The 22,839-nt window shown below is 41.7% G+C and overlaps 1 protein-coding gene across 3 annotated transcripts in view; it reads right to left on the reverse strand.

Moving 5' to 3' along the window:
- The window catches only part of RXRG (retinoid X receptor gamma), a 70,148-nt gene that overhangs the window by 4,398 nt on the left and 42,911 nt on the right, over positions 1-22,839 (reverse strand). For all 3 annotated transcript variants that reach the window (XM_058310050.2, XM_004464834.4, XM_071207552.1), the window contains 6 exons: positions 21,507-21,686; positions 14,939-15,099; positions 14,699-14,828; positions 13,475-13,607; positions 12,498-12,589; positions 11,117-11,222 (listed from right to left, as the gene is read on the reverse strand). In XM_058310050.2, the coding sequence (XP_058166033.1) occupies positions 11,117-11,222; positions 12,498-12,589; positions 13,475-13,607; positions 14,699-14,828; positions 14,939-15,099; positions 21,507-21,686 (802 nt within the window). The remainder of the gene's footprint in view (positions 1-11,116; positions 11,223-12,497; positions 12,590-13,474; positions 13,608-14,698; positions 14,829-14,938; positions 15,100-21,506; positions 21,687-22,839) is intronic.

Raw genomic sequence — 22,839 nt, forward strand, 5'->3', positions numbered from 1 at the left:
TCATTCACACACTCATATACATATACCTTCACATAGTCTCACACACACATGCTCACAAAACATGCACACTCACACACCTCAGACACACACACTCACACGTGCATGTGCGCACATACTCTCTCATACAAGCACACACTCTATAATGAGGGCTGCGGTTGAGAAGTTCACAAAAGGAAGACAGACTATTGTGTAACAGAATTAGTGTCACAGCTGAATGTCATTTTAGGCCACTAAATCTATGACATTTTTCACTCTGCCTTGGTGGTCCTTCTGTATCTCTCAAAGTCCTTTAGACAATGAAGCTTATTTTTAATGTTATTAACGATAATTGGAAATAAAGTAGCTCTATTCACAACTTCTAATCAAAAGTCCAAGGGACAAAATATTAGTCACTATAGTTTTAAATTGAAGATTCCTGGTTTGGATTCCAATCAAAAGTACAAGGAACAAAATAATAGTCACTATAGTTTTAAATTAAAGATTCCTGGTTTTTTGTTTTTTGTTTTTTTTGGCTTTCTCTGGTACATGTTGTAGAATTTCACTTTCTATAGGGTACATTTATAAAGTATTTGAATTTTAAAATGATACACAGACTTTATTTTGAAACCAGAAAATAAACTCTGCAAAATAAAACCAAACTCTGAAATTTCGAATTGCTTTAAGATAAATGAACAGGGGGGGTTGGAGGACAAATCTGTGAAAATTTTCTGGGAGAGTTATCAGAATTTCAAGTACCTTGAGGAAGAGGCTGAGGCTGCTGGGTCCAAAGCAATTTATCTAGGGCTAACAAGATACCTTGGGGGCATCAACCTTATTTCACACATAAAAGAAAAGACAAGGAGGACTCTGCACTTGGCATTTGCCTTGGGCTGACCTTCTTGATAGAAGAGCTGAATTTTGAAGGAGAAAACCAGTCAATAAAAAGCCAATTTGCAAAGATGGTGAAAGGTGCTTTTTGCTTAAGTTTACCTGGTTTTTTCAGACTCTGGCACTCAAGAAAATATGTCATATCGCTAGCTGGATATAAACTTAAGCAATAGACATCTCAGGGAATAAACCCCAGAACTAACATTTTAAAATAGTAAAATGTACAGTGTGCCACAAATAATTACAAGACAAATAAAGAGACAGGAAATGATGCCCAATCCAAAGGAAGAGGATAAAAATCCAGAAAATATCAATGAAGAAGACAAAACTGTGGACACACTGACCAAAGACTTACAAAAAATGACCTTCAAAGTGCTCAGGAAGATGAAAGAAAATATAGAAAAAGAACTAAGGATATTAGGAAAACCATTAATGAGCAATATGAGAATCAAGGAGCTAGACATGTTTAAAAAGAACCAAATAGAACAACTGGAATTGAAGAACACAATAACTGAAATGAAAAATTTCCAGGAGGGTTTCAAGAGCAGACAGAAGCTTTCAAAAGAAAGAATCAGTGAACTCAAAGACAAGATGATTGGAATGAGTCAGGCAAAGGAAAAGAAAGATAAATGAATTATAAAAAGCAAAAATAGCCTAATTGATCTCTGGGACATCATCAAGCAGAAGGAGTTTTCAAAGAAATAATGATAGAAAACTTTACAAACTTAGCAAAAGACATGAATATGTACATCCAAGAAGCCCAGAAAACACTAAATGGGATATATTTGAAGAAAAATAGGCCCTGCCACATTCTGGTCAAACTGTTGAATGCCAAAGACAAGAAGAGATTTCTGAAAGCCACAAGAGACAAACAACATATTATATACAAGGGAGTCCCAATTAGATCAGAAATGATGTAGGCAGAAAGGCAATGGGCTGAAATACTTAAAGCGCTCAAAGAAAGTAATTACCAACCAAGAATTTTATATCCAGCAAGACTTTCTTTCAAAAACGAGGGAGAGATTAAGGTGTTCCCAGATAAACAAAAGCTGAGGGAGTTCATCACCACTAGACTTGCCCTACAAGCAATGCTGAGAGGAGTTCTTCAGACTGAGAGGAAAGGACACTAGACAGAGGTTCAAAGCAGCATAAAGACCTCTGGTAAAGTTAACAGTATGGGTAATTATAAATCCCAGTAGGATTGTATTGTATTTATTTGGTATGTAACTCCACTTCTTCCTATTGGTGCTGAAATGCACAAAAAGTAATTAGAAATCTATGGCTTTAGGTATACAATGTACAAAGATATAAATAGTAACAAGTACAAAAAGGTGAGGTGACAGAGGAGTATTGGAACAATGTATGTGTATGCTATTGAAGTTAAGTTGGTATTGAATCAAATATGATTGCTATGTATTTAGGATGTTAAATTTCAAACCCATGTGTAACCACAAAGAAAATATATGAAAAACATATCCAGAAAGAAATAAGAAGGGACTTAATGTGGTACAATAAAAAAATTAAATATGGTCTCAACAAACCAATAGCTAGTAAAGAGATTAGGCATCAGTAATCAAAAAACTCCCAACAAGGAAATGTCCAGGACCAGATGGCTTAACAGGTATATTCTACCAAACATTCCAAGAAATAATACCAATCCTGCTTAAACTCTTCCAAAGATTGAAGAGTAAGGACTACTCCCTAATTCATTCCAAGAGGCCAAATTCACCTTCATACCAAAGCCAGATAAACACACCACAAGAAAAAAAAACTACAGACCAATATCCCTTATGAATAGAGATGCAAAAGTCCTCAATAAAATACTAGCAGAATGAATAAACAGCACATTAAAAGTATTATACAGGGAAATGGACTTGGCCCAGTAGTTAGGGCGTCCGTCTACCACATGGGTGGTCCGTGGTTCAAACCCCGGGCCTCCTTGACCGGTGTGGAGCTGGCCCATGCGCAGTGCTGATGTGCACAAGGAGTGCCGTGCCACGCAGAGGTGTACCCACGTAGGGGAGCCCCACGTGCAAGGAGTGCACCCATAAGGAGAGCCACCCAGTGTGAAAGAAAGTGCAGCCTGCCCAGGAATGGCGCCGCCCACACTTCCCGTGCCACTGCTGATGACAACAGAAGTGGACAAGGAAACAAGACGCAGCAAATAGACACAGAGAACAGACAACTGGGGGAGGGGTGGGAATTAAATAAATAATCTTTAAAAAAAAAAAGTATTATACAGGGAAGTGGCTGTGGCTCAATCAGTTGGGCTCCCATCTACCATATGGGAGGTCCTGGGTTTGTGTCCTGGGGCCTCCTTGTGAAGGCAGGCTAGCCCACACACTGCAGAGAGCTGCCGGCTTGCAAGCACCACGGAGCGCCAAGTGGCCTGAAAGCACCACAGAGAGCTGACTCAGCAAGGTGTCACAACAAAAAGGGAGACAGATGAAAACACAGGAGAGCGCACAGCAAATGGACACAGAGAGCAGACAATAAGCAAGCTGCAAGGGAGGGGGGATTTTTAAAAAAAGTATTATACACCATGACCAAATGGGATTTACCCCAGGTATGCAAGGGTGGCTGAACATAATCGTTTCTTGATAAAACATTAGAAAACTAGGAATAGAAGGAAATATCCTCAATATGATAAAGAGCCTTTATGAAAAACCTGCAGCTAATATCATTCTTAAAAATCTACAATTAGACACATCCACTTGAATAGCTACTATTTTTAAAATAGAAAATTACAAGTGTTGGAGAGGATATGGAAGAATAGGGACACTCATTCATTGCTGGTGAGAATGTAAAATGGTGCAGCCACTGTGGAAGACAGTTTGGCAGTTCCTTGGAAAGTTAAATATAGAATTTTCCATATGATTCAGCAATCCCACTTCTAGGTATACACCCAAAGGAATTGAAAGCAGGTATTCAAACAGATATTTTCACACCAAAGTTCATAGTGACATTACTCACAATTGCCAAAAGATAGAAGCAACCCACCATTCATGCACCTCCCCATTCATCAACCGATGAATGAATAAGCAGAACATGTACACGCAATGGAATATTATTCGGTTGTGAAAAGGAATGAAGTTCTGATACATGTGACAGCATGGATGAACCTTGAAGACATCATGTTGAGTGAAATAAGCTAGCCAGAAAAGGACAAATACCGTATGACCTCACTGATATGAAATAATTAGAATCAGTAAACTCATAGAATCAGAATCTAGAATATAGGTTACCAGGGGATGGGGTGAGGGTAAGGAAAAGGGAGTTAATTCTTAAATTGTATGAAGTTTCTACTTGGAATGATGGAAAAGTTTTCATAATGGGTGGTGGTGATGGTAGCACAACATTGTGAATGTAATTAAAAGCCCTAAATTACATATTTCAATGTGGTAAATGGGGACATTTTAGGTTTTATATATGTTACTAGAATAAAAAAAAAAGATCCAAGGGACTTTACAGCACAGTGAACCCTAAGGTAAAACAAGAACTACAGTTGATAGCACAATTATAAAAATGTGCTATTATCACTTGTAATAAATGAACCATGTTATGTATGCAAGGTGTTAATAATAAGATGGCATAGAGAATCTGTATTTTATGCACAAAATTTCTCTGAGCTCCTACCCATGGCTCTGCTGTTAGAGTATTACGGATTTCATCAAAGGAAATGACTTCCCTATAAAGTACAAAGTTAGAGTGATACTAACTCTGAAAACATATTTTTTACTCTGTAAATGCCAAAGTTTTACACTATGCAAAATGCTAAATATATGGATAAACCCACAACTTCTCTACTAAAAAAAGAAAAGAAAAATGCTAAATATGCTGTGAACCCGCTCTCTTTGCTGTCTGGGATTCAGGAACTCAGATTAGGGTTTATAGAAATGAACACACCCCATTAATAGCCATGGTATTGGGGCGGCATTACACTCTTCACTCATGTGTTGGCAACAAGGGGGCAATCAACACTTTGGGAGGTGCTGGAAGAGTGTTGTAGAAAAGTATGAGTTTTGCCCCCTCCGGAGTTTTGATCTCTGCTTTTGAGGGAGTGACGCCGTGCTTAGCCCCAGTGAGGTGTACTTCTAAAAAGTCTCCACGGGGTGGCAGCACACTACCATGGAGAAAATCACCTTGACCTGGCTGTGCCAGGATACCTTTCGACCTGTTTTCAGAAACCAGAGGTGACCAGCCTTCTGCAGATTACCTGCCTGGCAGGGCCCCGTGACAGCCCTGCTGTGCCTGCTGAGCCTCCCATGGGCACTGGGTCAGGTCACCCTCCGTCCAGGCTGGGCTCAGCAAGCCCAGGGGACATGCAAGGACCCAGCCTCTGCACAACCTTCCTGGAATCCGGGCTCTAGTCCAGGTAACAAGAGTTGGCATGTCTCCCAGCTGCCTGGAGGAAGCCCAGACCCCTGCCAGCTCTCTTTCCAGAGCAGACCCAGGTTCCAATGCTTTTAAAGTGGTGCCCATTAGAAACAACTTAAATGTCAACCACAGGAGAAAGACTACATATATTCGGATACACTTACACTATGAAATATTACAAAACCATTGAAAAGGATAATTTTGTACTTTTCAATAATCTAATTGAATGCCTAGAAAGTCCAAGGGAGTTCAATGTGATCTATTAACTTTAATAAAAATAAAAATTAAAAATAAAATAAAAAATACCGCCCCCCAAAAAAGGAAAGTCCAAGGCAAGAAAAAGAAACACAACACTGTATGAATTCATATCTGCAAATGCATATTTCTATGTATACATATATAAACACATAAGTATACTGGAGAGAAAGATACCAAAAAGTTTGCATTCAATTCTTATTACCTGCTTTATTTAAAAATAGATATTTTGCCCTTATTCCCTACCAAAACATGCATTGCTTTTTTAATTAGGGGGAAAATAGAGTACTTTTTGAAAAAAGATAAACAGTAGAACTCAGAGCCAATTCTGGGAAAAAGGATGAACATGATACTGATTATTACTGATGCCTTACACACAAAATATATTCAATAAACATGTTTAATGTTTTAGAACTGGAAGATCTAGTAGAAAGCATCCAGCACAGGGCTTTGACTTGTCAAGGGCTCACACCAGCTCACACCTTGGGCAGGACTCTTTCAATGTTACCCCTTACAGTGTAGAAGAGATTGCCAGGTATCCACCAAACCCCATTCTCTCCTTCTCTTGGCACACAGCTGGGTATATTTCTCAACTGCCTTTGTGGCTAGCTAGGCAATGTAACTAAGTTTCAGCTAGTGGAAGTAAGTGAAAGGGTGTGGGACCTTACCAGGTCTTACCCACATAGCTTCTCATCTGTTTTCCTTCTATTCTCTTTTGTCTTCTACCACCTGGAAGCAAAACTCAATATGGGACGTTAGGCCCTGCCCTGATCAAGATGGTGGAATGAGACATTCAGGGCTCTGACCCCCAGTAAAAGGAAGAACTAACAGAAACATCTTTATCAAAACTCCATGAAAATGTTAAAGGATTTTAGTCACAGAGTGATTACTAAATCAAGAAAAAGCCAACATGGGAAACGGACTTTGGCCCAGTGGTTAGGGCGTCCGTCTACCACATGGGAGGTCCACGGTTCAAGCCCCGGGCCTCCTTGACCCGTGTGGAGCTGGCCCATGCGCAGTGCTGATGCACACAAGGAGTGCCCTGCCACACAGGGGTGTCCCCTGCGTAGGGGAGCCCCACGCACAAGGAGTGCGCCCGTAAGGAGAGCCGGCCAGCGCCAAAGAAAGTGCAGCGTGCCCAGGAATGGCACCGCCCACACTTCCTGTGCCGCTGACAACAACAGAAGCGGACAAAGAAACAAGACGCAGCAAAAAAGACACAGAAAACAGACAACTGGGAGAGGGGAGGGGAATTAAATAAAAATAACTTTATTAAAAAAAAAAAAGAAAAAGTCAACTTAAGAACAGTGGGATCTTATGACACCCTTTTTGGCCCTTCCCTCAATCCTTCAGCAGCTTGGCATGGAGCCAGCCTGCAATCCCAGTGCAGGTCCCTGGTCCTGGTTCTGGAGGGATCAGAGTAACCCTTGTGCATATACTGGGAACATGTTTGTCTGGGCAATCTGTCTGGGGGCAGCCTGAAGGACTGAACCAGAACAAGCAACATGGACCTGCATGTAGAAGGCAACCCACAGAGATCTCCTACAGAATGCTATAAGAGAACAGTCAAATCACATTGCCTGGATCGAAGGTTTACTGACTGTGAGACATACAGAGCAGTGCTCAGAACCATGAGGAAACATGTTTCATAAAGTATAGGGGACATTCATATCCACGTAAATGTGAGAATTCCTAGGGCCATGCATGCATGCCCAGGACAAGACATATGTGCAGAAAGAACCAGTGAAGACCCTTTGCTTTTGCCTTGAGCTATACTCTAAATTCCTTCTAGGACTGAAGCCTTAGAAAAAGTACTCATACAAGTCAATCTGCAAAATCTGTGAAAATATGTATTTTCATTTTAACACTAGCAGTATACAAGTTTAAGGAACATACCCCTCAGAATTTAAATTCCAGTGAGAACACATTAAAATATCAAAACATCCAGGTTTCAGCAAAAGATTACAAAACATACAAATAAATAGGAATCGATGAACCATGCAAAGGAGAATTTCAACGCTTTAGAAATCATCAAGGAGGACCCAAACTGGGACATATGAGATGGCAGCATGTCCTAAATATGCTCAAATGGCTAGAGGAAAACATGGACAAAGAACTAAAGGACATTAGGTAAACAATAGATGAACATAAAGAGAATTCCAATAAAGAGGTAGAAATTATGAAAAGGAACCAAACTGAGCTGAAGATCACAGCAACAGAAATTAAAAATTCTCTAAAGGGGTTCAACAGCAAATTGGAGCTGGCAGAAGAAAGAAACAATGAACCTGAAGATAAGACAATTGAAATCAGTCTGAGAAGAAAAGAAAAAGAAAGGAGGAAAAATGAATAAAGCATTAGAAACCTGTGGGACACCAACAAACATACCAATAAACAAATTATGGGAGTCCTAGAAGGAAAAGAAAGAAAGGGGCAAAGAGAATACTCAAAGAAATTATAAATGAAAAGTTTCCAAATTTACCAAAAGACATGAATATACACATACAAGATGATCAATGGACTCCAAGAGGGTAAACTCAAAAAGACTTTCACCATGGCATTTCATAATCAAGCTGATGAATGCCAAAGGTAAAGAAAGAATTCTGAAAGCCACAAGAGAGAAGCAAACCTGTCCTGGAAAAGGGAACTTCAATGATAACATTAAAGGTCAATTTCTCATTTAGTTATGGAGACAAGAAGACAGTGAAATGACATATTTAAGTCGCTGAAAGGAAAAAATTCCCAACCAAGAATTCGATATCTGGCAAACTGTTTTTCAAAAAGACGTTGAAATTCGACATTCTCAGATAAACAAAAGCTGAGGAAGTTCATCACCACTAGATTGGCCCTATAGAAGATGCTAAAGCGTGTTCTGCAGAATGAATCAAAACCACATGAAGGGGAAACGGCCTTTGGCCCAGTGGTTAGGGCGTCCGTCTACCATATGGGAGGTCCGCGGTTCAAACCCCGGGCCTCCTTGACCCGTGTGGAGCTGGCCATGTGCAGCGCTGATGTGCGCAAGGAGTGCCGTGCCACGCAAGGGTGTCCCCCGCGTGGGGGAGCCCCACACGCAAGGAGTGCGCCCGTGAGGAAAGCCGCCCAGCGTGAAAAGAAAGAGCAGCCTGCCCAGGAATGGCGCTGCCCACACTTCCGTGCCGCTAACGACAACAGAAGCGGACAAAGAAACAAGACGCAGCAAATAGACACCAAGAACAGACAACCAGGGGAGGGGGGGAAATTAAATAAATAAATAAATCTTTAAAAAAAAAAAAAAAAACCACATGAAGAAATAAAGATTTCCAGTAAAGGTAAAAACATGGCTAAACATAGGTGCCAGTAATATTGTATTTTTTGGTTCGTGACTCCACTTTTTGCTTCCTACCAGATCTAAAAGACAAAACATAAAATGTAATGATAAATCAGTGGTTTTGGACTCATAATGTATAAACATGTAATTTGTTAAGAACAATATAAAGGAGGGAGAATGGAGGGGTATAGGAACAGTGTGTATATAATGTAGCTAAGTTGGTATGAAACCAAATGAGATTGTTACCGATTTAGGAGGTTAAATTTAAACCCCATGGTAGCCATAAAGAAAATAACAGAGAATATGCAAACTTACAGAAACAGAGAGTAGAGTACAGGTTACCAGGTGTGGGGGTAGGGGAAGTGGGGAGATAATGCATAATGGGCATAAGGTTTCTGTTTGAGGGATGGGAAAGTCCTGGTAACATATGGTGGTGAGGGTACCACAGCACTATGAATGTGATTAATCCCACTAAAGGGTACATTTGGGAATGGTTGAGATGGGAAAGTTTATATTGTATATATGTTTTCCACAATTAAAAAAAAAAAAGAGCAACTAAAAAGGCAATGACAATAAAATGAAATAAGGCAATTCTGGACAGGATCTAAAAATAGAGGAGAAAGGGCTCAAAAGGACATTATTGGCACACATGAAAAAAAATGGAATATTGACTATAAGCATTATATCAAGGATATGTTTCTTGAACTTGATTACTGCACTTAAGGTGGTTATATAAAAGATCGTCTTTGTTCTTAGGCAATGTATATGGAAGTATTAAGTGTTCAAGGAGTATAATTTATACAACCTATTCTCAAATGTTCAGAAAAGAGATAAATAGATGACGAAGAGGAAGATTATTAAATAGGTAGGTAAGTAGACAGACAGACAGATAGAGAGAGAGAGAGAGAGATGATGGATAGATTGGTAGAATAACATGACAAATATGGGAAAATGTTAAAATTGGTGGATCTGTTTACTGGGGGAGAGTAAGGACATGTTGGAATACTCTATACAGGGTTTGTTTTATTTTTGCACCTGTACTGTATGTTTGAAATTATTACAAAACAAAAAGTTTGAAGACCAAAAATACCCAAAAACCTCAGTGTGGTTCTGGGATATGGTACAATCACAAGAAGGAAGGAAGAATGCTGGGTCCCTGAGTGACGGTTTGGGGAAGAGTGACCCTTCTGACCTGATCATCCACCAAGACTGATTTGTGAGCAAGAAACAAACTTCGATAGTGTTAAACTACTGACATTTGGGAGGTGTATTATTGCAGCTTAATCTCCCTAATACACAAGGCCCACCCATTCATTGTACCAAAAAGGCTGAAATCTACCCTCTTGGATTTGGATATGTATTGCCTCTGGCAAACACAGCTCAGCCTCTTCTGGACAATTGATAGATATTGACTTATGATCCAAGATAATCAACTTATTGGAAATTAAACTTCATGGAGGAATAAAAGTCATTAGTGAGAAGTAGAAGGATGTAAAAAAAATTTTTTTAAGTCTTAAGGACAAAACTAATGTCATTAAGGCAATTTTTTCAAGTTTCACTTTCAGTTTCCTATGAAATTTGAGGATCTTATTTTCTCTTCTTAAGAACTGGAGTTAGCAGAGGACGAGTTTGAAAATTCTTTTATTTAGCTATACTTTGGGAAAAACTTTGAGATAAACATCTTTTTCATGACCCAGGAATACCTATACTACTAGACAACCTCAGAGAACTTCTAAATCAAAGTCCTCATATTTGGATGAGGAGCCCAGACTCGTCATTGGCAGAGGTCACTTAGATGGCACTGTGGACACTAGCAGCCATGTTTCCTGGCTTCCAAGACCTGTCCTTCCTAAATACAGAGGGACTTCCATGGGAGCAGACCAGAAAGCAACACAGCCTTACTTCAAAGCACAGTCTCTCTGAACTAAAACCAACCTAGATTCTCATTTCAGTTTCTCTACATCCCAGCTTTATAAATCTTAGCCAAGTTACTTAATCTTTCTGAGCCTCAGTTTCCCTTTAAAAATTGGAAATAATGATACTCTACATTCATTCGCTAGCTTGATCACTCAAAATTATAGTGTATATATCATTTTTCAGGCACTGCATTAGGCTCTGATGCTAGAATGGTAGAGTGAACAAGACAGACAAGACCTCTAGCTTTATGGAGCTAACATTTTAGTGGCTTGTGGGTTATGAAGATTAAATAACGTTGACAAAATCTCAACAGTTCCTGCTGCACATGCAGTGCTAATAAATGAGAAAATGGGAGGATTTGCTGTTGTTACTACCACTCTTTCAGCACACACTCACCTGCCTGGTTGTTCCGGATACTTCTGCTTGGTGTAGGCCTCAAGGGTGGCATAAACCTTCTCTCGCAGAGTCTCTACCTCAGAGGGGTTGGACAGACCCTTAGCATCTGAAAAAGATGTCTGAATTAGCCTATGGCTACAAACATCAGAGGGCACCCTCCCACAGAGGCTGTCCCCATTCACTCACGTCCCCTTCCCTAGAGTTCCTGGAGATACCCTGGATGGGGACAAATGCAAAATAAACAAAGTTCATGTTTTGCATCCCCTACCTCTCCTTTCTTTGCCCAATCCACCCAGTAAATTCTTGGGGCACAGGTTTAAACTCCCTTAACAGCCAAATGTAACCACCAATAACTCTGGGAGGAGAGTTTTCTTTTATCCAGGGCATTCTAGAAATATGACACGTTTATTGAGTGCCCACTATGTGCTAAGCATGAACGAAGTGATAAGATGGGGTAAAAAAATGGAATCAATGCAGGATCTTCATCAATGAACTGCCTAATTCAGCAGATAAGGTGTATGCATAAATCACTATATAATTCTGAGGCTCATCCTTCTTGACCCACAGCAGCATTTGACAGAGGGGATCACTTCCTCCTTTATGAGACACTTTTCTTCACTGTGCTTCCAGGACAACCACTCTTCTGGCTCTCACCCTACCCCACTGACTGCCCTTCCTCAAACTCCTTTGCCAGCCTTTCCTTTTCTCCCCACACTGTAAGTGTTGGAATTCCCCAGGTTTCAGTCCTCAGTTCTCTTCTCTACTCAGTCTTTACTTACCTTACCTGCCAGGTATAGCTCCCAAATATGTATCTCTGCTCTTGGATTTTCTTCTGAACCCCAGACTCATATAAGCAGTTGTTTCCTGGAGAGCTGCTCTTAGATTCCTACTCTTCATCTCCAACCTTAATGCCCAAAGCCCAACCCCTGATTCCTACCCATCCACCCTCAGAACTTGCTTCCCTGAAGTTTTTACCACCTCAGTAAATGAACTCTATTTTTCCAATTAATCAGGAAAATAAAATCCCTGAGAGTTACACTTAACACCCCTCTTTCTTTCACAGCCTGTATCCAATCCACCAGCAAATTCCATTGGCTTTCCCTAAAATTATGTCTAGAATCTGACTACTCTTTACTGTCTTCCCTTGCTCCTACCCTGAGGCCACTGTCATCTCTTGACTTTCCCACTTGTTCCACTTTCCACACCAAATCAAAACAATTTTCAAAATGGCTCTAGGGGCGGAGGCTGTGAGTAGTTGATACTCTTCCCTCTCCAAGGACAGGATTCCTGGCCCTGCCTTCTTTGTCTCTGCTGAGCTAGAGGACTGAAGAAAGTAGGGGCACTGGAGGCCACGGAGGGTAGCTAGCCACTTCCCCGTCACCTGGGTTAAACAGCACGATGGCTCGCAGACACCCCAGCTCTGATTTATCCATCTGCATGTCCTTCATTTTAGAAACCAGCTCAGTCAGAACTCTGTTCATAGGAGACAAGGACAGGTGATGAGAAAATCATGAGCACCAGGCCAAGGGCTAATAAAATTAATTCAGCCAATGTTTATTATGTGTGCATCCCCTTTTCCAAATGATGTGCCAGGCACCAGGCATACAGAGATAACTAAGATGCAGTCCCTGCTCTCAAAGAGCTCACAGTTTAATTGAAGAAATAGAAACTGCAGGCAGTAACACAAAGCCCACTGAAAGTACTGCCATGAGCAAATTTGAGGCAACACCAAGGAATGAACTCTGAGGGCAGCCCTAGAAAGGCATAGTAGAGGATTGGCAAGTTAGCAGAAATCCAGCAGGTAAACTGGGCAAGGGAATTGCATGTCTAGAAGAGCACAAGAAAGAGCAGCATAAAGGGAAAGGGTAGATACCTCCAGGCACCATGCAGCAGGGTTGAGTCATTCCGGAGACCGGCATTAATCTCCATGTGGGACGTGTTGTGGGAATGGACAGGGAAGGAGTTCGGGCATCTTAGATGAGCATGCGCATGATCCAAGAAGACCATTTATGATCAAGGTGAAAAGGGAACCACTGGGTCCTGGCATTGGCTAGGATAAGCAGTTCAATCCCTCAACTTAGTAGTTTAATAGCAGCAGTCCAGTTTCTCCTTTTAAATCCCATTGGGGTAGTAGGTTCTTACATCTTCCCAGCTAGCCTCTGACTGCATCTTACACTAGCCTCTGACTGCATCCATCTTCTTGTAATCTTGGTCTTTCTTTTAATGTCTCTCTCATTCCCAAGGTTTATTTTCTTATATGCTTAATGGTCTCTGCTTCTAGTCGTGTACAGTCATTTGCACTACACATGCACACATACACACACACATAAGCACTGGAGGCAGAAGGGAGGGAGATACCTGTCAAAGATGGAGCCAACCCCAGCACTATGGGCACTGCTCCGGTGGACATGCAAACCCGTGGCTAGAAGGATGCCATCTTGCACGGAAACCGAGCGGTGGGAGAAGGAGGCAATCAGCAATTCATTCCACCCTGCAAGGATGAGAAGTCCTTGAAGGAAACCCACCATATTCTTGCTTCATTGATAGTCATTCAAGGCATACATCATTATCCCCATGTAATAAAAGGAGAATTGGAAATCTATGGAAGTTAAGAACTAGTTCAAGACCATGCAGCTAATTAGTGAAAGGAAAAAAAAAGGGTAAAACTTGGGTTTTCTGACTTATGGGTCTGCACATCCCCCCCAGTCTCCCCAATGCAGCCCAGGTTGGCAGCTTGAGGGCAAAGGCTCTTTTTCATCTTTTTCAGTCAATCAATAAATATAGATTGAACATTTAGCAGGTAATAGCCACTCTGTTCACTGCCATGGTGGATTAAGTCAGTACACCTTGCTGTCTCTGCCCCCAGGACCTGACAATCTAGTTTCATTTCTTTGACACCATCTAGTGGCACCCAGCACAGTATGTAGCTTTCAGTCGACACTCAGTGATTGCTCATTATCTAACAGGGGATGAAATGAGTGGACCAATTCCCAATGCTCAGCGAATCCTCATGACATTTTCCTGCTGGTTCACTGACAAAGAGGAGACATGGCATATGTCAACAGACTGCACAGTGTCACAAAAATGGGAGGCAAGCAAGAATATAACACATAGAATTTTAAAATAAGAAGGGACCATGGAATCCAACTAATACAAGCTTGGGAAAAAGTCTTTGATCTGCCTTATCTCATCTGTGAAATGGGAATAAGATGTATTTGCTAATTTCAGGACCACTATGAGGCACTGCTTCAGATATTCTTTAATAAGAATTAATTAACATTCTTTGAAAATTATGTGTAAGAAGACCATGGTAAAATCTGCATGGGAGAAAAAGGGCTGCTCCTCCATTAACAAACAATGTTTCATTGGGGAATGGAAGTTTTGGGGGCAGACCATACAAACTTAAGAGTCACAAATAACATTAAAAAAAAAACCCTATGTAGGGTTTTCCCATTGTCAACCTGTTTTTCAGCCTGGATGGGTATAGCCCATCAGGTTACATGCTTTTAGGATTCCAGGATCATTTCAAATGAGCAGCCCAGGGGATTATTCCAGGAAGAAAGAGACCCCAATACGCTTTACCTGCCCTGAGCAAAATGACCTGGTCCTCCAAGGTGAGGTCAGAGAAGTGGGGAATGCGCTTCGCCCATTCAACGAGGGTGAAAAGTTGCTTATCGGCAGCATGGCATATGTTAGTGACAGGGTCGTTTGTCTGAAAAAGGAACAACATATTCTGAGGGTCAGGTCTTAGGACTCTAATGCACCCCCTTCTCCAACTCCACCCAAGAAATGGAAGATGGATGGAGTTCTGAGACCACATACCGAGTTCTCCATGTTCATGTCCCCATAGGATTCTGTCTTTGGCTCAACAGCGAGTTCGGCTTCTAGAATCCTCTCCACAGGCATGTCTTCATGGCCACCACTGGCGCATTCGGCCTCGCTCTCGGCCCGCTCCCGGCTCCTCTGCCTTTCCTCTTGCACAGCTGGCATGCCCAGGACACGCAGAGGTTACCATAATGCCCAAGGCAACCACAGCCAAGTTGGCTAACCTCCCTAAGCCTCAAAGTCCTCATCTGTAAAATGGGGATCCTCATGGTACAAGACTCAGGGATGCTGAAGTGTTGACAGATGAAACACGGAGGCAAAGCAATTGCTTAAGCCTGTTGAGAACTATGGGTTCTGTAGTCCATATTCTTTCTAGGTCATCATGGTGACCACTCTGAGGTTGGATTTTAGGCTTTAACAACCTCCAGTTCTGCCCTCATTCTCCTTCTCTTTTAATGAGCCACCAACTCCTTGCTATTGCTGCAGACTCCCGAATCCTTCCTTTACCTGCTGCCTCTAATACCCTGTGCGCATGCAATAGTTAAGGAGCAAGTGCATTACTTTAAAAGCTACTTCTGTCAGATGCTGAGCATCATCCTTGGCATTCACGTCCCATTAAGTCTGCCCCTCGTGCACCAGCGTGAACATAACATCACCTGATCCGACCTGTCAGGGGAGATCTTCTGGGAGTCAGCTGCGGGTATTTTGTAAGTGAAGGGGTGGAGAGATATCACCTCAATGACATTTCACAATCAGCAGCTGATTTGGGGAGTAGGGGGAGGGTATATAGGCAAAGGTGTAGATTGGAATTATCTTAGCTTCTTAAAATGTAGGATTTTCATCAAACTTCACTCCAACTCTTAGAACGCCCTGGATCTATATAGTAAGATTTAACCCAGACACCCCCCCCCCCCCAAATTCTGTCCTTCTGGCTGGGAGCACAGCCTCTGCTGGATTAATTTCCACCCCCTAGGAGTGGGTGGTTGCTAGCAACTTCTTCCTCTCAGCTTCTCCTTCCTCCCCACAGGCTCCGTGCAAATGCAAGTCCTGGTCTCTGAGTGGATAAAGAGCCACACAGGCTACAGAACGAACTAGACCAGGGATGCAGGGTGCCTAGTCAGGCAAGCAATACTGTCCAGCTCTCAACGTAGGTCAGAGAAGGGATGACTGCAGAAACACAGCTATTCTCTCAAGTCTCTGGGAGAGAGATGCAACAAAGACTCAAGATGAGAATGTTACTCCGTGGTTGGCAGGAGGGAGGGAAGACAGGAGAAAAGGAAGAAAGGGAAGAGAGAAAAAGTAGATGGATGAGAAAAACTAAAAACAAAGGAGAAAGAGAACAAAGAGAAGAAAACAGGAGGGAGGAGAGCCGAATACATGTACTTTGTCGTCAAAGAAATAATTTCAAAATGTAGCTCTACGACTTGCTTACTAGCTAAATGACATTGGACATATTACCTGGCCTAGCTAAGCCTCAGGTTCTCAACCAGTAAAGTGGGATTATAGTATTTAACTGAGAGGGTTTTGAGAAGAATAAATAAAATAATTACTAAAAATTCCATAAAAATTAGCTATATTCCCCCCTTCGCTTTGTCTCCCTTTTCCCCCTTGGACTTGTCTCTGTTTCTCTTCCCATCTCCCTTTCTGGCCTCTTCTTTCCTCTCCTTGTTTCCTCTTCCTCTCTTTCTCAACCTTTCTTTCTGTCTAGTCTATCAGTCTTTATCCACCAGCAACATGTGGAAACTATAATATGTATTTTTATTAAAGTTACTTTACTGGCTAAAGTTGAGTGCCTCTTGTATTATTTTTTTTAAAGAAGGGTTTAATAGGCTTCTACTTGTCTTGATTTTAAATGATGGAGATAGTAAACCAAGTGAAGTTCCTTTTGGGATCCACGATTGATTTCTTCTACAGATTTGTAATACTCAAAGAAAAGAACCTTAAAGCCTTGGCTTCAGGATATTAGATTTGAATTCTGATTCTGCTATTAAGACCCTTTGCCAGACACTCGTCCTCTGTGTACCATAAATATTACTGTCATACCTGAAGGCTCACATATCTGTTGTCGAGCTGCTGTCTGGCAGACATTTAGGGCTACTGCCACTACCAGCATCAGGGGACACTGGGTGATCAAAAATAGTACCTAACTCATGCCTTACAACAGGATTTTATCCATTCATTCAAAATATATTTACTTTGCATTTACTATAAGAGCCAAACTTTATGGAACACTTTCTCTGTGTCAGGAATTATGCTCAACACTTAGATTATATTTCACTTAATCCTCACAATAACCACAAGAGGTAGGGTGCACCACAAAGAAGTTAAGAACCTGGCCCGAGTTCGCAGAGCCAGAAGTAGGGGAGCCAGTATCTGAACCCAGGCCGGCTGTCTCCAGAGCCTACTCCAACCCTTCTGCATTGATTCCAAGGCGCTGGGCTAACTGTATAAATAAATACCACAGAGGGTTCACAGGGATGCCCAGTGCTGCCCACAACTGCCTCAGAGACAATCCATTCTTCAGTTTTGAAATTAAATATATAAGACCAGCAATCTTGGAAACAGACCTCCCTAGAATCCCCTAGGATTGTCTGGTGGTCTGGGAGTCGGACGGTCCTAGTCTTATTCCAGTTCTGCTGTTAGCTTGCTATGAATGCATGGGCAGTTCCCTAGCCTCTCTGAACCTCTGTTTCTTCTTTCAGGAAATGAACAAATTACATTAGAGAATAATGAATGTCCGTTTCAGCTATAACACCAGATAGCCTCAAAGGGCAACAGGTCTGAGCCCTTGGTCCTAGGTGGACAAATTCTGAGCCCAATCAAATCCTCTCTCTTTCTACCTGTCCAATTTGCTGGGAGCATAAATTTCATAGTCCTTCTCAGTTATCTGTTCCAGAATTTTATTATTCCTGCCCTCAAGAAAGTATCCAAACTGAGATCAAATTCTGCAAATCAAGGCCGGGAACAATGGTGTGAAGCATAGTTTGCCCAAGAACATCTTGAAAGCAGTCCTTCATATAGTAGATGAGAAATTAATTAATTTCTTTGGCTTCTCATTGCCAGGGTAAATGGTACCAGCTTCTTTAGAAATTTCTCTGAGTCTCTTTCCCCCTCCTCATTTTTATTACTCAGGTTTTTTTCATTGCTCCTATTTCTCCACATCCTTTTTAAAAATGCACATGCCAAAACTAGACCCAATTTTCTATTAAAGAATCAGACTAATGCTAAATGTCTTAGTTTGCCAGGGCTGCTATAACAAACACCTTAGACGGGTTGGCTTATACAACAGGAATTTATTGTCTTGCAGTTTTGTAGGCTAAAAATCCAAAATCAAGGTATTGGCAGGATATAGCTTTTTCTGAAGTCTCTAGCTTTCTGGTATGGCATGCTGGCAATCTGTAATTCAACCTCTGCCTCTGTCACATGGTCATCTGTCTCCTGCTGTGTCCTACAATTGCATCCAAATTTGCTTGCTTTTAAGGACCTAATCATATGGGATTAAGGCCCACCCTACCTCAGTTTGGCCTCCCCTTCACTAATGACATCTTCAAAGATCCTATTTACAAATGAGTTCACATCCACAGGACTGGGGATTGGGATGTGAACATGTCTTTGTGGGGGGATATGATTCAATCTAGCTTTTAAAAAAGGACTGCTCAGGCTTTTACAATCACATGACCCTGTTTTATTTACTTTGTTTAAATGAAAGAACCACACTTCTTTCCATTTAGCCTGTGGAACACTCTGACCCTAATCAATCTAGGGGGATATATGGGTTGAGTTTTGAGGGATAGAATTAGATAAGCTGTGAAGAAGTAGAAATGATCATTTCTTTGAAGTCATTTCATTAATTTAATCTCATGTTAAAGAAAACTGTTATTTTCCCAAGTCAACTTGACACTTTTCTCTTCTGGGGAAGAAAAATGACCCCTGCAGCCATCTTGCTTTTGCTGATGGGAGACATATTTTGTAGTCATTAATTTTAAGTTCTATCATAGAAGGGATGGGGCTGTACAAGAAGTAATGAGTTTGAAAAACAAAAAGAAGGCAAGACTCACGCCTTCATGAAGACTGACAGTGGACAAGATTAAGAAGTATGTTAGATAGTGATAATTGCTCTCTCTGGGGAGGAGATGATTAAAAGTTGGAAGTGATTGATGCAATTGTAGATAGCAGAGCCAGACAAGGCTTTACTGAACGTAGCAGTTTGACATTGTTTATGAAATCCAAAAATAGATATTGGATTATGTTTGTAAACTGGTCTGCTCCTCTGGGCATATTAGATTGTATTAGATTCAGATGTTTCACTTTTACTTGATTAAATAAAGATTGGGGTTTTGATTTGGCCATGTCAGTAAGGCATTGAGCCCTCACCCCACTGGTGAAACAACAGAGCAGAGGAGAGAGTTGAAATTTTTGATGCTGGAGCCCTGGGAAGTAAACACACAGAGAAGAAGAACACAGAGGAAGAGAGACAGCTCATTGGCCATGGCAGAGATCCCAGGAAGAGAGATAAGCCTGGTAGTCTACAGCTGACCTTGTGGCGAGAACAGAGCAGCTGAGCCCAGAAAGAAATGAGTCCCAGGGAGAGAGACAAGCCTTATCCTAGCCTATGGCTGAGATTGGAAGAACCTGGGACCACGGAGACTTAAGAAAGGAAGGTTAAACCCTTGCAAACATCACCCACCATCTTGCTCCAACATGTGGCCAGTGACTTTCGGTGAGGAATTCTTCTTACGGTGCCTTGAGGTGGACTCTTTAGGGCCTTGTGACTGTAAGCCTCTACCGCAAATCAGTGCCCTTTATAAAAGCCAACAGATTTCTGATACTTTGCACCAGCACCCCTTTAGCTGACTAATACACTGAGAAAGTGACAATAGAGTAAATATGTGAAGGAAGTGAAGAAGTGAGCCATGTAGATACCTCCAGGAAGTCAGAACAGCAAGTGGAAGGGCCCTGATTGGGGAGCACACCTGGCATGACCTTGAAGGATTTTGACTTTTTCTGAGTGAGAAAGGAAGCAATTGGAGGGTTTTGAGTGGAGGAATGACTTGACCTGACTTACTTGTTCAAAGACTAATCTGGTTACTCTGTTAAGAAGAGTGTTAGGAAGGCAAAGATGAAATCAGAGAAAACTGTTAGGAGGCTATTCGGATCACGGGAAAAAATAATGATGGCTTGGATTAGGATGGTAGCAATAAAGCTGTGAGAAACAGAAGGAGAAACAAGATGCTTTCACTTTTTTAATGTGGTATATGAAAGTAAGAGGGGGTCTAAGGTTTTTGGCCCGAGCAAAAAAAAGTATAAAGGTCATTTCCTGCAATGGGAAAGACCATTCAATTTGAACAAGCTGGGAAGAGTAGATTATCAGGAGCTCAGATTTGGATCTGCCAATTTTAAGAGTTATTTAAGCATCTGGATGGGAGAGGCGTTGCAAGGCGAGCACTTATCAGGGAGCCTGGAGACCTGGTCTCTACTCATTATCTACATGAGGGACCTTGGAAAATACACATCACTCCTCTTAGCCTGCATCCTCATCTATTGAATGATTAGGGTTGATCCCATGATTCTGAAGATCCACCTCTCGCTCTGCCGTTCTAAAATTCTAAGAATACCTTGGTTGGTGCTGTTGTTCCCACGGTGGCATTTCCTCTTCACAGGGGCTCAAAGGACCTTTTCCTTCAAAATAGTCTTTCTGGTCAGACTTCCCCTCCTCATAGTAAAGAAGCTCTTCAAGAATGAGGAGTACCTGGGACTAACTAAACACATTCTTATTTCCTAGAGACAGGCAGGGCTTCTTTACTCTAAGATCTATCAAGATCCACCGTTTACACAGTGTGCTTGATTGAATTCACTAGTTAATTAACTGCCCACTTCAATTTATTTGTGTTCATTAACCAGAAAGACTTTTTTGCTCTGATATAGGAACAGAGAGCACTTTCAGGTATTTTTTCTGGCTCTAGAACAACCCAGCTAACCCACACCATAAATTGAGGATGCACAATTTTAAAAGGCATAACAATGGCCTCTCTGAAAGAAAAGGCTAAATCTGCTAGGCCTGGGTAATACCAATAATCCCAAGAAGCCATGAAAAACACCAGCTTCAAAGAATTCATAGCAGACCAAGCTTATCAAAGCTCAGAGAATGAAATCAGACCAGTAGATTTCGCCAGAGTGAGACCTAGGATAAGAGGGGAGAAATTGGCTCCATCCTGAAGGTCAGTCCGATGCCCCATGGCAGGGCAGACCACGTGGTCTCTGAAACTCTGGCTCTGAGATTTGCTGCCTGACTATCAGAAGAACAAGCAAGAGGGTCCGGTTTGGGGAGCACAGTCTGGGCTCCTCGCAAGGATGCATGAGTGTGGAGGAAGGGGATGCCTCTTGCTCTCTTCACTCTAGGGATACACAGTTTCTAGGACAAATAGAAATTTGATCACAGTACTTGAGAAATCATGGTACCCCAAAGCATTCCAACCTCCACCTCAAACTTCTCCTCCCCCATAGCCCAGCAGGGTTCTTTCCTACCTGCCGCAGACTGTGCTCCCTTGAAGGGGGAGGGGCTCACCTTCCCTCTTCATGCCCATGACAAGGCACTTCTGATAGCGACAGTACTGGCAGCGGTTGCGCTGACGCTTGTCAATGAGGCAGTCTTTATTATCCCGACACGTGTAGATGAGGTCTTTCCTTATGGTTCTCTTGAAGAACCCTTTGCAGCCTTCACAACTGTACACCCCGTAGTGCTTTCCTGCTCAAGAGAAGAACATCTCATAGGTGGTTCTTGTGTTTATTTGGCCCTTTCATTTGCAGAGCCCCTTGGCTCTCCCAGGCACTCCCACTTGGGCACCGGGGCAGGAAGCAAAGAAATAACTTGCAGGGAATGCTGATTTGATCATGGGATCCAAAACAAGGCCGAGTGAAAATATGCCTTTTCTTGGGTCTTCCCTCCCTAGTTCTATGTCTCCAGAGAACATAGTTGAAAATTCTAGACCTAAGCTTTTGTTTACATTTATCTTATCCAGGCACCGCTTGTCTTTGGTAAAACAAAATGTCTGGCCTCAATTTACGTGATTAGTGTGTACATAATAAATTAAAATATTTATGCTCATCATGTATTACCCAGCAGGAAAAGAATCTCAGCTCAACCAATATTTCCCATAAACTGAAATCTTAGAAAAGCTACCTAAAATTGTTATCATGTACCATAAGCTATGAACAGGAGCCTGAGTTATAAATTCTTTAAATGCTATTGCCTGTTAGGGAAATCAGTTGGCATATCACCCTTATGGTTTAACATGACACTCAATCTTGAGATGTGACATAATATCTGAAAGGAGTTCGTTTTGCTTGATCCACAATAATCTAGCACATGTTTCCACTGCCCTTATTACTTGTGCCACATTTTCAGTTCCCAACTACCCCAGCCAGGGCTGGCTAATCTGTGACAGGAGAGTCACCACACCCTCCGCACACAGGCACCAGGTATTGATAGCAATACCTTTACTAAGTAGAAGTATTCTCATTACTACACACCAAGCAGCTATGCTCAATTGTCTGGAAATTGTGAACTTGAAAAATATAAGGAAACATATCATTCAAAACATTTATGTCTGATTCTTGAGTATAATATGTGATGACATTTAGCTACAGACCTGAGCTGACTTTCTAGTTATGTTTTATTTGGTCTGATATTAAAGTGAATTTGAAGTATCTGAGAACACATCTAGCAAATGTAAATATCTGTGTCCTAAGAGCTTACATTTCAGAGGAAGCCACACTAAGATGAAGAGTGCCTGAGATAGCCGGCCTGATGCCTAATCAGAAACCAGCCTGTGCCTAATTATTTGAATTCAAATAATCTTGGACCCAAAGAACCTAATGCTCTCAGGTCTGAAACATGT

Source organism: Dasypus novemcinctus, chromosome 13, assembly GCF_030445035.2.
Source record: "Dasypus novemcinctus isolate mDasNov1 chromosome 13, mDasNov1.1.hap2, whole genome shotgun sequence".
Lineage (NCBI taxonomy): Eukaryota > Metazoa > Chordata > Mammalia > Cingulata > Dasypodidae > Dasypus > Dasypus novemcinctus.